Source organism: Aureobasidium subglaciale (genome assembly GCF_000721755.1).
Source record: "Aureobasidium subglaciale EXF-2481 unplaced genomic scaffold scaffold_0, whole genome shotgun sequence".
In the NCBI taxonomy this organism is placed as follows: domain Eukaryota; kingdom Fungi; phylum Ascomycota; class Dothideomycetes; order Dothideales; family Saccotheciaceae; genus Aureobasidium; species Aureobasidium subglaciale.
The window spans coordinates 397,301-411,843 of record NW_013566995.1 but is presented as its reverse complement, the minus strand read 5'-3'; the positions used below and the strand labels follow the sequence as shown (position 1 = coordinate 411,843).

Sequence of the window (14,543 nt, the reverse complement as noted above, 5' to 3'; positions counted from 1 at the left end):
CCCTTGGCGCATTTTATGGCGCCCGTCATGACGGTGATCATGAATCTGCTATTTGTATATTCGAAGTCCCCAGACATCTGGGTTGAACACTATTCACTTGCAAAATCATGGACGTTTTGAAGCTACCAGATTTGACACTTGCATGCATCCTTGCGCTTGTCCCTTCCATCAACATTCGCCCAGCACCTTCTCCCTAGCCTGCACTTGATCTCTGAGTTTTGCCTGGTTTCTTGGTCTGAACTTGACTTCGTAGCGATGCGGCAACGTAACCAGGCTCGTTGGATCAGAACTACCCTTGACTGGGTGTGTTTCCACATCTGTCCCTTTCTCGATCTCGAAGCAGCTCAGCATTCTCATAAACACAAGGTATAACTCTCGGTTTGCGAGTAAGCTCCCAGCACACATTCGATATCCTACACCGTATGTGAAAAGAGGCGCATCTGGCTGTTCAATCCATCTTTCTGGCCTGAAGACATCCGGATCCTTCCACACCTTCGGGTCCATATTACAGGCCCAAGCATTCAGATATACCGTCGTGCCTGCCGGAATGAGGTTGCCTTGATATGTGATATCCTTGACTGTGGCCCGAGGCAGAGCCAAGCGGAGTACGGTGTAATATCTGCGCCCCATTAGTCTGTTGTGTCGACCTACTCTTTTTCTCCAACCTACCTTAAACATTCCTTCACCAAAGCCATCACATACTCGCACTTCATGTCATCTTCTGGGTCGCAAAGTATGTTGTCCTCGCTGAACATTTTTCGGATCTCTCTCACTGCCTTTTCTTGCACGTCTGGTCTTTGTCCGAGGAGCGCGATGCTCCATGCTACCTAGAAAGAGTTAGCTTGGCCTTCTGTGGACACCAATACCATGCTGAAAGATTCACTCACCAGTGTTGTTACAGTATCGAGTCCTCCACTGAGCATAGTCAAGCTGATACTTGTGAGCTCCTCCTTGTTCAGTTTCGCTTCCTTGTCTTGTATGATATTGGCCTGGATGCAAGGCTTGTGTGTACCCTTCTCCATGCGGTCGTCTAGGTCTTTATTCAACTTGGTCAGGTAAACATCTCGGCGTTGTCTCATCTCTCTTGCTCTCTTTGAGCCAACGCTGAATGGGTTCAGACGAAGGAAAGGAACGTAATCTTGCAGGTTTCCACTGGTGCTGCGAAACTGGCATGATAGATCAGTACCAGTATCGTGGCATTCCGATAACAACATACCTTTGAGATCTCCTCTTCAACTTCCGTGATCTCATGGAATAGCGGATCATCTCTGCTACCCATACGGGTACCCCAGTTGAGAGTTAGGGCCAGACTCAAACTCAACCGCTGTATCATAGGCATTGGATCCACAGACTGTGTACCTGTTGCTCCATATTCCAAGCCCTCCTTGATGAATGCTAGAGTCTCTACATCTAGATGGTTGATGTAACTGGCGACGGAAGGCTTATTCAATGCAGATGCGGCACCTTTACGGCGTCGTTTGAGACTTTCGCTGAATGGTGACGTTCCGATGGTGGTTCCTGCAGTATTGGAGAGTACCTAATTCCAGTTAGTGCCTTCAGCGCACATCATATTCTGATAGATCTCACCTTGTGAAAGGTGTAGAAGACTGGCCTCGAGCTGAGAGCTTGCGAGAAATGACCGAATATCACACGGCATGCTTCAGCTGAGTTACATACAATAACAGGAATGTTTCCTAGCTGAATCTGGTACTAGACATGAGAGTCCAGTTAGCGAGGTCCCTGGCAAAAAAGACGTCCGTGAGTAACAGATCTGCCTCGAAATTATCTTTGCCAGTAGGCAGATAGGTGGTCTTGGAGGATGGCATCCTGCCGACGCTGTCTACCAACAAAGAGAGTGTTCTAATGACTACACAGTGAACGTACCACGTCTCCGTAGGTCTTTGACCACTCTCGGTACTGGATGCTGGTCAGCCAGGCTTGATAAGGAACTGTCGCTGGGCACAGCAACCTTTTCTGCCGCGTTGTACTTAATATCCGGGATGTTTCCGAATATTGGATTTCCCGGCGGGCCGTCGAAGCCTGGTATCCTGGCCTTTCTTCGTACAAATTCGTTGGTCACAAAGTACGAGAATGGCAACAGAAGCGACAGAATAACGATAGATCGAAATGGGTGCTCTTTAGCCTGAGTCTGAGCTACCAAGATTAGGAGAGAAAGCATAGCGATAGTCAAAGAGGGCAACAATGACCGAAAGTCATAGGATCGTTGGCAGCTACGATGTCTTCTTATTGTCATTGAGATATGTTCATGACCCCGCAATAATTGCAGTCCCGCGGGGACCCCACCAACACACGGATGGTAATTGTGGTGCGGAAGAAGAAGCAAGTGTCTAGTACGGCCCGATTCCGTGATGCGGAACAGTCACCGCACATCAACTTGCAGATTGTACGGCTGCGATTTACTCCCATCTACGCATTTCAGCTCTTGATCGCCTGTTACGAGAAACAAACACTCGGACACGGCCGTCCGCACCTAACATTGTTAGTAATTCAAGAGTCATAGTCTGAAACAGATCTTACTGTTGGGTATGGGTTCGTCCTGAGCATGCTAGCCAGCTTCTTCAGGGTATCGGCACGAATCGTGGGCTTCTCAGCCAATGCTTGATACACCTCTATTGCCGCCAGTATTCTTGAGATGTTGTTTGACTTGTAGTGTGCTTTTTGAATCGAGGAGAGTAAGATACGCCAGCTGCTCAACGATTAGAACTTGAATTGTACTTGAGTGATTGGACTTACTTGAAAGGATCGTCCGGTGAAATGACAGATGGCATCGTGTCGAGTAAATGTGCAATAAGTTCAAGCAACGGTTGTGTCTCAACTTCTGCGGCTATCGACTCTTTCAAGAGTCCGGTGAAAGCAGACATACAACTAGACCTCATCTCGGGACTTCCTTTGATGATTGTATCAACCAGGGCCATACGAGAGGCTCGTAATAGCCCCTCTGCGCCTACTCCAGCACACGACATGCTGCCCTTCAGGATTGCCTCGCGTTTCCAGGCGGGAGGATTGTCGTTCAGTGGTTCAAGCAATCCCAGAAAATACTGGTAGCTTGTTACGTCTGTGACAGCAGTACTGGTTTCTTGTTAGCTGACCGCGAACGGATGCAATAAATAATGAGCAACCCACCGTCTCAATAACATGGGATCTGTCTCCTCAAGACAGCTTGCGGCTCTCAATCTCACTTTGTCCATCTTCTCGAGAGCAAGCCGAATGATATTGCCTCGTAGGAGCTGAGAAGAAGTCGGGTCGACTTGCCCTCGTTTTGATCTCCACATCTGTCGAACACATATTACAGCCTCTATTCTTACCAGCGAACCAACATCGCCCCTTTCAGTGATGGTGTAGTCATTGAGCCCAGTGTCAAGAGCAGATACAAGAGATTGATAAACATCGTCACCCAGAATATCCGCCTGCATGATCAAGTCTATGGCCCGTAGCGCGATGCTACGCCACTCAGTCAGGGGAGCGGTCCTGATGATTCTCGAGAGCAGATGACAAGCATCAAGCGGGTCGCATCCGTAGACATCGTGCAGCCATGGGAACGCTGCACCTAGAACAATGACACGACCTGAACCTTGCACCGTCATCCCCAGAAAGTCGTGCGCCATTTTTGAAAGGCAATCATGAAGATTGAGTATGGAGCGTGTCAAAGTCGATGGGTCAAGTCTTGATATGGCCTTAACCAAGCGAGGCAGGACTTGTAAGACATGTGTCTCCGAAGAAGATATCAGACCAGACACGATCTGGTTCAGGACAGGTACGAGTGATGACAAATCCCGGTGATCTGTTCCACATAGCAAAGAGAGTTCTACTAGAGACGAAAGGAGTTTGGCAACAGCGGAGGGCAACTCTGCACGGGTGGCCCGTGAAGTGTGGTTTCTGAACAGAGCTTGATCTTGGTCAAACAAACCCCAAACAGATGTCAGATGTGATATATCCTCAACACTCGGGCGTGTTTCTCCACCGAGTCGCTGGTACATCTTCGTGTCGACAATTCGCGAGATTGCAAGAAACGATCCGTGTCGTTTTTCGAGATCGGCCTTTGATGTTAAGATGTCCTCTTGCAAGTGGTCGAGGGTAGCCATGACATACTCAGGAATCTGTGGTGCAGAGAGTAAACCCATGGCCTCTGCAGCGGCCTCGCGCGAAGTAGTATCTGTAGAACCAAGCCCTCTCCATTTGCCAAGAGCAGCTAGTAGTGCTTCTCGGTATATGGAATCGAGGTTTGCTGCATTTCGAGCAACATCGACCATCGCTCGCTGTCGAAGTCCAACTGCGTGGTAGTCGACAACTTGTACAAGGGAGATGCCATTACTGACTTGATCAGGATGCCTACCGATGAGTTCCTGGAGCGCTGCCGAAGACCCTCTTCTGATGTTGCCAGAAGGATCAAAGCAAGCGGAAAGTAAAAGCTGAGTCGCAACAACTTGTATGATGGATTTAGCACGTAGATGGAAGTCGAAGCCGATTAGAGACGTCTCCACCGACAACAATTCTTTAGTCGTATATCTCCGTGATAAAGACCAAATTCCAAAGCAGGCGGCGTCACGAACGTTGCTTCCAGTACTTACGCCCACAGCAGATCTCTGTTCAAAGCTGAGCGCCAATAACAAAGTGTTCAAGATCTCAGGAAGTTGATGTGGCGAGGCTGACCTTCTGAATAATGCATGTGCAAGTGTCAAGGTCAAACCATGCCATCTCAAAGCATTCGCAGCTCCGAAGTCTGGTTCTGAGGACGACTTTGGCATATCTTCTTTGAAGCTTTCGAGGACTGCCTGAACGACCTCGTGTCCCATACCAGGGTCGAGACGAAGAACTATCATGCTCAAAGCTTTACTGGAGGCGAATCTGACTGGTGTGTCGCGATCTTCGAGGGCTTGAAGGCAATACTCAATCGTCCCTTCTAGAACACCACTTGACTCAAAGAAGTCATCCAATTTGTCGAATGAGTGCTTCAAGCTTAGGAGAGCAATGTTACGGAGCAGTTTTACAACCAGCTTCTTGGTAACGGCTGATGAGCTCAAGAAAGCAAGCATTGCATCATCCATAAGTCTCTGGCCAGCAGAGTAGATTGACGGTACGAGATCGGCGACTTTCTGAGTATCTACCGACACTGTCATACCTACCAAGAACCGGAGTGGACCCAGGAAGGTGTGAAGATTGGAATTTGGTGAAGTAGATGGGTTGAGAAGCTTTTCTAATGCCCACGATACGACAGTTGAAGGGAGATCGAGTTGTTGCATATCAGGACGGGTGACCAGACGTACGAGCATCCTCGCTGCTGCATCTTGTTCGCGGGTCGCGCTCGAGAGATAGTGTACGCCTGCTTGCAAGACTCGCCGCGTGACAGCTGGAACAGAAGGCTGTAGAGATATTTGCTCATGCTCGACATTCGATGGTTGGTAAGCAGCCGAGATTGAGCTCAAGTCGAACGGCACAAGCATCAAGTGAGTGAGCCATAGAAGAAGAATGTATGACTTCTCCCAGGCAGCAGCCGCATCCACATCTCTGATCATGAAGTCCTCAAGACTGGTCAGGATTAGCTCGAGATATCTGGGTTCATTATTGAGAAAGCCAGTGATTATCTTTTCTCCCCTGACCTTACAGAAAGTGTACAATAGCTTACTAGCAGCCACATCAAGAGGGACTGTCAGAGGAGAGGGTTTCTTGGTCTTTGGTAGTTGGAGAACGGCTAGGTATGCTTCGACAATGGCAGGCAGTAAGCTTTTCAAATGAGCATCAAGTAGTTGAGGTTCTCCTTGGAAAGGTTCCACCTGTCCGACGCATAAGCAAAGGCTCAGAAGGGATGTGAAGGTAAGTAAAAAACAATCTGATGACTTACCAACTGGATGACATGATCAAGGTCCCGTGAACGAACGAGACTGTGAACGCGGCTTGAATTACCCCGTTTCCAGAGTAACTTTTTGAGGGCGACTTGTAGATCGGTCAAGAGTCCCGGCGTTGCGCGAATCAGTTGCAAGTCATCATCGACTTCAGTGGCCATCTTTCTCAAGGTCTTGCTAAGTTTGGAGGGGTAAAGGAAGGAGCGGGCTCAAGCAGTCGGGTATTGCTCAAAGTGAGTCGTCTTGAAAACTGCCAAGACTTGCTCCGCGTTCAAACACCCATTCGTTTTCTGTCCATTGTTGAGTCTCGATCTCAAAAGAATGAGCAACGAGTTGCAAAGTGACTCCAGCCTTCCGATGCACCGGCTTGCCCAGTCCTTAAGATAGAGTCGATATCCATTGGTAAAGACAAATAAGTATTCGGCACATGATTCCTCCATCTGTGGCGTTGCAGCTCAGAATATCATGCTTCACAGAGGCTCACACTCTTCTGAGTGACGGTGCGGACCCACTGCGCTCATATCCATACGAGGCATCTTAATGCGATCTTGGCCAAAATCTCGTTACACTTAGATTGGGACAGCAAAAGGTCCAGCAGTCTACATACATCTCTTGGCAGGACATGAGCAGGAAGCATGGTTAGATTTGTATCGTCAGTCAATCAGAGACAGGTACGATCTGACGCGAGTGCAGGTTGTCACGAACCAGGGGACAATTTGACACGTGATCTCGAGACCTATTAGCCCGATGGGGTTAGTGGTGGAAAGCAGCTCTGGCAAGAAGCACAGAACAACCTCATACTGTGGGCGTTCTCGTCGTTCCAGTCCGTCGAGGGTTCGTTCGCCAAGTCGACCCGTCACTCATCGCTACAGTCAAAGTCAGAGTCCCATTTCCATCTACGTGGACTACAAGGCGATCACGTGGAATCTATTACGGATTGATGTAGAAATTTGTGATTTCCAACTGCACAAGACAACGCGCTAATTACACCTGGTCGCCATACTTAAAGCTCAGAACTTTTGGGGTTATTAAGCCACACTGTGGGAACTCGTGGTACCTGCGGACTGAGACGCACCAGTCCCTTGACGTCCCTGCGATCAGTTGTGCCTCCAGTGAGCCTTCTCATTCCTGATCTGAACCCTGCCCGTAGCCCTGCTGCAGAAGGAGCTCGTGAAGTACTACTGTGCACCGACAGCGAGTCATCTGATGTCGTCATACGAGATATCGAGAGGTCGTCGTCCGAGAACGGTTCATCGCCAGTGTCTTCTTCGTACTGGAGATCAGTAATGACTCTGGGCATGTGTCGCATTGCGGCCATAGGAGACGTGACTGATCTCGCATGAAGGGCAGGCCGTGTGGCAACAATGGCTGGATTGGAAGCAAATGCACCAGGACTCATGACGACAGGTTCTCGAGCCATGCCGAACCTTGTGTCAGAGAATCCGTTCTGGAAAGACGTCACAGAAGCGTTCCGCTTGAGCGATTTGTGTAATATGGGCAATGTCTGCTGTTCGTAGATGTTCTCACGATCCTCTATCGACCCTCGTGATTTTTCCCTTGTGGTAGTGGCCTTGTGATCGTCAAAGAAATCATCAAGACTATCGAGTTTGAGTACCAGTTCACTCATGCTGCCGTCAGCCCGTATGGAGTCCGACATTGCCGTGACTGATCGATCAAAGTATGATCCATACTGATCTTCTGCAAATGCAACATCGGGTGTGCTTGTGATCTCTGTTCCGTCTGCAAGGGTTGAGTCGAGGCAGGTGTAGTAGACGGCCATGACGTTCTTACGTGCCCGCTCAGCCTGAATCGCTGGCATCGGTATCGACCATCCAGACTCCTCAGGGATACCATAGAGACTTTTTGTACTGTCATACTCCTTGCGCGTTGCGCGTGTTGAGTGAGAGCCTGCCATGCTCATACGCAGATGCTTGTTATCGAGAGGTGTTCCAGTGACAGACATGATGTTGTCGAGTACGTCCAGAGCTTGCTGGCAGTAGCTGGTCTGGAGCAGTCTTAGAAGTGGTGAGATGAGATCTGGTCCCTGAGAGACTATTTCGGGTCTTCTCATGTCTATCTGTGGAATGAGCACACAAAGTAACTGCATGACAGTGACTCTGAACCATGGGGTTTGGTTGTTGAGCAAGCCGATGAGGAAGACCAAGCTCTGGTATTCCATGGCGGGAAAGAAGGCAGCTCGAGCCGCAGCGACAACCTGGGTCAAAAAGTCATTGGAGTTGCGATAGTGTTGACGGGCAAAACCATCGAGAGCATGCGCCAGATCAGGCAACTGCTGGGCCTCGGCTACTGCGGCAAGAGAGTCTGCTGATTCAAAACATGTTTGGTCGTTCATATCATCTTCGAAGCAGTGAAGGTATCGAGGTAGATTTGCGAGTAACGTGAAGAGCAGACGAGTGTCGCCGCCAATAAGACTGCTCGAGGGTAGCTTGATCATTCTCTCAAGCATGTCCAGTGATCGGTCAAGACACACATTTGATCTCAACCCCTTGTAAACCAGTGGCTGAAGGCCTTCAAACTCGCCTTCCCACTTTGCAGGCTTGTTCTCGTTGAAGAGCTTGATCACAGCAGGGTCACTCAGATCGAGTTTGTCCAAGAGTCGATCAAGCATCGAAAGACTTGCTTGAAATTCCTGTTCGAATATGGTGTCAAGACAAGCACTAGTAGTCCAGAACAGTTGAGGGTATTGGATCAAGTCTTCCGGCTCAAGAGCGCTGATTATGGTCCTCAGTGTAATGAGGATTTCTTGAGAGAAGGTCAAACAATCATTCTCATCGTCGGCAATGGTGTTGGTTAGACGAGCTAGCATGTCTGCCATCATTTGTCTGTCGAGCGAGTCGATGATGCAGCGGAAGATCTGGAATGAGCGACATGCTACGTGACGTACTGCGCAGGTTGTGGCCCACACTAGACTCATCCTTGCCCAATCTTTGCGTATATCGTCACCTACAGACGGGTCATCGTATGAGAAGCTCAGTACTCTCACCACTTCTTCGATGACAAAGACCATGGGCTCAGGAACACCGTTTGAATTCCTAGCAAGGCCTTTGTTGTCAGTCTCTTCGTAAGCCCAAACGACCTTGGGATCATGTTGTCGAATTGCCTCGATCAAGTCCTCTATGCTTTGCTTGTCTGGTCCAGTATGTCCTGGACCAATCTTGGATATGACAATCTCGTGAATCATGTGTACGAGCATCTCTCTTGCTTGATCTTGCACCAGTGGTGTGTAGTGATCCCATTGAACAACAACCACCTGGAGCAGGAGAGGTATCTTGTTTTTGGGAAGCTGTACAGGGGAGACCACAAGATCGACCAACAGCATCAGAGCCAACTGACCTAATGAAAGACCAGATTGCCGATTGCCGATGGGTAGAACTTGTGCGAGGTCTGCAATATATGGTAGGCCAGTCATATCTTGAGGTATTGGTGGAGGGGGTCGTTTCTCAGCGATCATGGCCTTGGGAGTAATTTGCAACAAGAGAAATTCGACTACCTTCAAACCAGCTGCCGTCGTTGACAGAAATACTACGATCTGCTTGGCATAGTCGACAAAGTTCTGCTCTCTACGATCCAGACATATCGCAATGATGAAGTCGAGAACTACTTGCACGTTGCCTCCGTATGGTCCTGTTGCAAGAGCCTGCCATAATGCTTGTATCTCGTTGTGCAATACACTGCTACTTCGGGCTGTGATCTCGAATAGATTGACCATCAACATGTATGAACTAGCGGTAGGTCCTCCACTTGGAAGTAACTGGAGCTCAATTGTTTGTATCCAAGGCAACATGGCTGCGACCATGTTTCGTTGATGGTCCGGCACAAGACCTCCAAAGTATCTGGTGAACTCTGAGAAGACGTGGAATGCCATGTCTGCATGTTGCTTAGCTAGCCTGCGGGAGATTTCGAATTGCGCCAGCTTGTAGACTGCAGTTGTCTTGTCAGATATACTGATGTCGAGATCCTGTAATTTTGAGTTTTTGCCTAAGCGTTCCTCAAGAGTCCTCAGCAATCGGGCAGATTTCATGCGGATCTCGCTATTTTCGTTTCCGAGAGTGTACAGAGCGGCGCTCAAAATCTTCCAGAAAGGAACTCTGTCGTCAGTCGCATCTGTCAAGACCTGGGTGGCAACAGTAAAGTAGCTGAGAAGGGCCTTTGGATTCTTTGCGTGGTAGCACTCCTCGATGGAATGGGACAGCAGGAAACTGTGCTCGGTATTGTGTAGTAAGAGGTTCTTGAGTGCTCGACGACCTGTTGCATGCGTTCTATCACTTGCCGAATCGAAAATGGCGTCGATCCACTTCAACATACGGCGAACATCGAATTGCATAGTAATCTGACCGTCAGTAGACATCATGACAGGTCCTGCACAAAGTGCGGCCATGGCGCTTAAGGCGGCTGTTCGCAAGTCTTTCTTTTCAATCTCCAATTTCGCGGTGACACTCCCACGACTGCGAGAGTCTTGCTCTTGGTCCAGGATCGACTTTCTCATATGGTTCTCCTTTTGCCTTATCTGTGTCTGGTTTGGAGAGAAGCCACACCAGTCTTCCATCATGGAGAAGGCGGCTTTTCTCGCGTGGAACGGCATCCATCGTACGGGGTCTTTAGTCTTGTGGATGCCTTCGAACAATACCTCGACTAGTCCACAATAGTAGGTACGCAATTTTTGAAAGTCCCATTGGTTTTGCACGTCTTCGTCGTTGAGGAAGATTCGTAAGTCTTTGGTGAAACTGACTAGATTTTGCAGTATCCACTCGTCATTGAAAACTTCGACCTCAAACAAACAATGAGATGTCAATTGGTAGAGATGAGTGAGTTCGGTGCGCAGGGAGTCACTTCGTCTGCTTCGTCGAGGGCTGTTCAGGGATCGTTGATGGTTTGTTAGCCATTGCTTAGCATCTTCACTGCAAGTGGAGACTGAGGGTTGGAGAGCTTCTAGCAGGGGTCTGAACAGGTTGGTGTTGATTGCGCCCAGTCCATACACAGCAGCCTCACGCACACCGGGGTGTACCGCGGAGAGAAAAGGTACAACCTTTGCAAACAGCTCGTGAGCAGATCCAATCTTTTCTTGGTGAATGGAGGAGGCTTTGGAACCTTTACGAGAGTGTTGAGAACTTTGACTTGGAACTGGGGCTTGTTGCGAGCCACCACTGTTTGTGAGGGTTGTGCATGCAAATATGAGATGGAGTTTCCATTGCTCTATCGTGACTTCGGGAGGACTAAAAGCAGTCCTTCCTACCATACGATGCGAGAAGGCGATCTCGAGAGCTGCGTAGGTATTGACGCGGCTACCTTCGGCCAGAGTGCCAATAATTCGGTGCGCATGTGAAAGACGCGCACATACAATGTCTCGCGTCAGGAGTACAGCTTGAGGACAGATTTGTGAGCTCAGCCGGATCAAATTGGGGAATGCTTTGGACCAAAGAGTCAGATCATGTACAGTATCACTACTGCAAAGCTCCACAAGCGTGTTGTTCATATTGCTCTTCCTGAGGCCCTTTTGGAGTCGACTTTTCTCAGCTAAAGAGAGCTTTTCGTCATTCACATCAATTACCTGCTGCGAGCTGCCTTCGAGGACACTGATGATGCGGGTAGAAGGCTGGCCCAAAGCAGTGTCAAACTTCGTGACAAGGCTGAGTACTCTGACGGCGTATGCCCGAACGTGACGCGAGGGTGAGCATAAGAAGAATAGGCCATGAGATTCGATCTCATCTACATGGGCAAACACTCTCGATCGATTCAAGTCAGAAGGCATTCCGCGAGAGAAATCATCGTCGTGAAGATCTGGGGTTGCCATTTGAGGCTGAGACCTAAGCTCTTCAATCCAGATCTCGAGTAACTCCACGTAGAGACGTAGGGTGCTCTCTATATGGCCATGACCCAATAGACTGCCAGCGGAAACGGTAGCGTATCGGTCGTCGAAATTGAATATGAAACGAGCAAATCCAATGGTAACCAACTGCGCATGAGACTGTCTTGCAATAGACTTGAGAGATTGCGCAGACGATGAGGCAATGTGATTCTGTACATGTGCAGTACCGGTGCATAATAAGTTGATGAGATTCTTTAATGGAATCTGAGGTGATAGACATCGAGGAAGTGCTTGCACTGCAACGTGGAGAAGGTCGTAAAAGTTTTGCCGAACCTCAGGTGAGTTAAAAAGCTCATCTCTGCGGCTGAAGCTGAAAGCGTCCGCCATTGGTGTCTTGGGTATGGTTTGAGCAGAAAACTTTTCGTCCAGTACCTTTTGTCCGCCAAAGGTTTCGTCGCAAATAATGGTGATTTCACCCAAGATCTTACAGAACTTGACATAAGATTCTTTTGCGACATCGGCGAAGCCGGCTGTCATAACAGGTTTGGAGAGTCTCTCAACTTTAGGACCAATGATGGCAGCTTGACTCTGGGACAAGGAACGCCTATGAGAATTGGGAGACCTTGAGAATGGATCACCAAGTGTATCGCACTCAAAACTGACAGGGAACGGAGGCTGTTCACCCTTCTCTAGATCGGTCATGATGGCAAGGAAAGCTCGAATAGCTAAGACCATCTTTTCAGGGTCGAGGTTTTCAATCCGGCGGTCTCTACCAGTAATTATAACATCCGCATTCATCAAAGGAAAGATGATGGATCTAAAGCAGAGATCTTGGTGTTTAAATCCGATTATGCGGATGAGCTGGATGAGAGGGTCCGCGATGGATGGCTCCGTGGACAGTAACGATTTCTTGCCCGTCATGAACACCATGCGAATCACATCTTCCAGCTTCTTGAACGTTGTGAGTTGAGTTTCGGGAGCTCTGTAGAGGTAGACCCAGACAAGACGACATAATGCTTTGAGTGCATGACCACGCGTGGTACGTTCTTTTAGCTTTGGTTGCAACTGATGGAGGGTTGTCGAAAGCCACTGCTGATGAAACACATCATTAGGTGACACACAAATAGTCACTGCAAGTATAGGGAATGCCTGAATCCAATGTTTGGGCTTGGCGAGTAGCTGGTTCAGTTTGACTTTGAGAATATCCAAGATCTGTCTCCACTTTGGCGAATTAAGTTCGGTGGTGGCCTTGCTCGCGACTGGCAGGAGCAAGTCTTCAAACAGCTGACAATATGCATACTTGACCGGTTTCCCGTGAACGCCTGCAAAGAAGCCAGCCAGTAGATGAAGCAAATCGCACGACTTGTCCCATGCATCCTCGGGCTGAGTCTGGATCTTGAGCCAACGCATGCTATGCACGAGCAGAGCGGTACGATTCTCCAGATCTTTGTCGGCATTACCTTTGACAGATAGGCGTCTCTGTGCAGTCTCCAGATCTGAGACGTATCGGTCGGCGACCTTGTCGAAACGCAGGTTACCCATGACACCCAGAAGCTGACCGAACATGTTCCATTGTGATTGCTTCAGAGCCGAATATGCAAGAGCCTCTGAGTCAAAGTTGCGCAATTGGCCGTAAATAACATCTTCAAGCCTCTCGGCAATATCATTTGTCAACGCAGCCAAGGTACACTGAGAAATGACTTGCATGAGGACACGACAAAGGATATAGACAGAAATTGCCGAACGACGTTCGCCTTGACGGAGGTTTTGCTCGAGAGTGGCCACGGAAGCAGGATCCGCATTTGCCGAGATCGAGACAGAACTGCTATTTGTACTGACTTGAGATATTTCAGCGCGCCGAACGGTAGCAGAAGCATTTGCGAGCTGCGCACGAGCGGCCTGCAGTTGGGCATGGATCGGGCTCATCTCATCGCTCTTGGACTTGCGCCAGATCATGAGAGCATCTATCAAAGGCTTCGGACGGGGACGTACAATGTGACCGAGAGCCTTGATCAGTTGGTCAAAGGCGTGATCTGCGCCTGGACCGCAAATGGCTTCGACCCTTATTAAAGCATCGTCGAGCTCGGAGACGCAGCGACTGATCTTTTCGTTTGCTTCGCTGATGAACTCGTTCAACAGATGGTGGAGCGCGTACTCACCCACGGTGGTGGGTTCTTGCTGTTGGTGGTGTTGGCGTGATCGCGAGCGATGATGACGATGATTGTGATGGTGGTGATGCAGATGCGATTCATGCTCACGCTTGATTCGACCGCTGTGCATGCGCTCAAGACGTCGTAGAGGTAGCTGATCTGTGGGCGCATTCAGGGTTGAAGAAGAGGGACTCTGGCGCAGGGCAGGACCATCTTTTGCTCCTTGAGCCAGGATGATTCCGGGACTGATGGGACTGGCGGCGGTAGCAGAGACATGACTCGGGTTGCGCGAGTGCTGATAGCCATGGACTATGGACGTCTGTCGGTGGTGGCCGTAGGACACGGACGACTTGCGCTCGACGGATTCGCTTTGCGCAGCAGGCGTGTGGGCACGCGAAGACGGGGCGCGTGAGGCGGAACTGGGAGTCCTACCCCTGACGGTCGAAGAGGCAGCGGACGTCGAGGCGGGAGCAGAGTTCGGGGCCGTCGGGGTCGAGGTATCCAAGCTCTCGCCCGGGTCGTGTAGCGAGGGCGAGGCATTTTGGGAGGTGTTCATTGCGCGTCTAGCTGCAGCGCCATGGACGAGCCTGGTGCCGCTCTTGCGCAGGCAGTCGGTCGGAGGAGTAGTCGAACTAGGGCACAGCGAGAGGATGGACTGCCACGGCTACTTGGCTTCGAGCACCGAAGAATGTACTAGGTTTTTGT

General features: G+C 49.6%; 3 protein-coding genes across 3 annotated transcripts; all 3 read right to left on the bottom strand.

The window, feature by feature from the left end:
• Nucleotides 1–168: 168 nt before the first annotated feature.
• On the bottom strand, nt 169–2,179 carry AUEXF2481DRAFT_61429 (uncharacterized protein; the record flags this gene model as incomplete). Its single annotated transcript, XM_013493243.1, has 7 exons — nt 169–619; nt 670–823; nt 884–1,166; nt 1,217–1,537; nt 1,588–1,710; nt 1,885–1,917; nt 1,970–2,179. 7 exons carry the CDS (start codon nt 2,177–2,179, stop codon nt 169–171), a joined length of 1,575 nt encoding a protein of 524 aa, XP_013348697.1.
• Nucleotides 1,890–6,025, bottom strand: AUEXF2481DRAFT_34401 (uncharacterized protein; the record flags this gene model as incomplete). Its single annotated transcript, XM_013493242.1, has 5 exons — nt 1,890–2,491; nt 2,539–2,707; nt 2,755–3,090; nt 3,145–5,792; nt 5,861–6,025. 5 exons carry the CDS (start codon nt 6,020–6,022, stop codon nt 2,381–2,383), a joined length of 3,426 nt encoding a protein of 1,141 aa, XP_013348696.1. The 3' UTR covers nt 1,890–2,380.
• Nucleotides 6,026–6,430: 405 nt separating this feature from the next.
• AUEXF2481DRAFT_45426 (uncharacterized protein) lies at nt 6,431–14,394 on the bottom strand (the record flags this gene model as incomplete). The annotated part of the gene is made up of 3 exons (XM_013493240.1): nt 6,431–6,460; nt 6,901–14,266; nt 14,297–14,394. The coding sequence occupies 3 exons, from the start codon at nt 14,392–14,394 to the stop codon at nt 6,431–6,433; spliced, it is 7,494 nt and encodes a 2,497-aa protein (XP_013348694.1).
• Between the last annotated feature and the right edge of the window lie 149 nt (nt 14,395–14,543).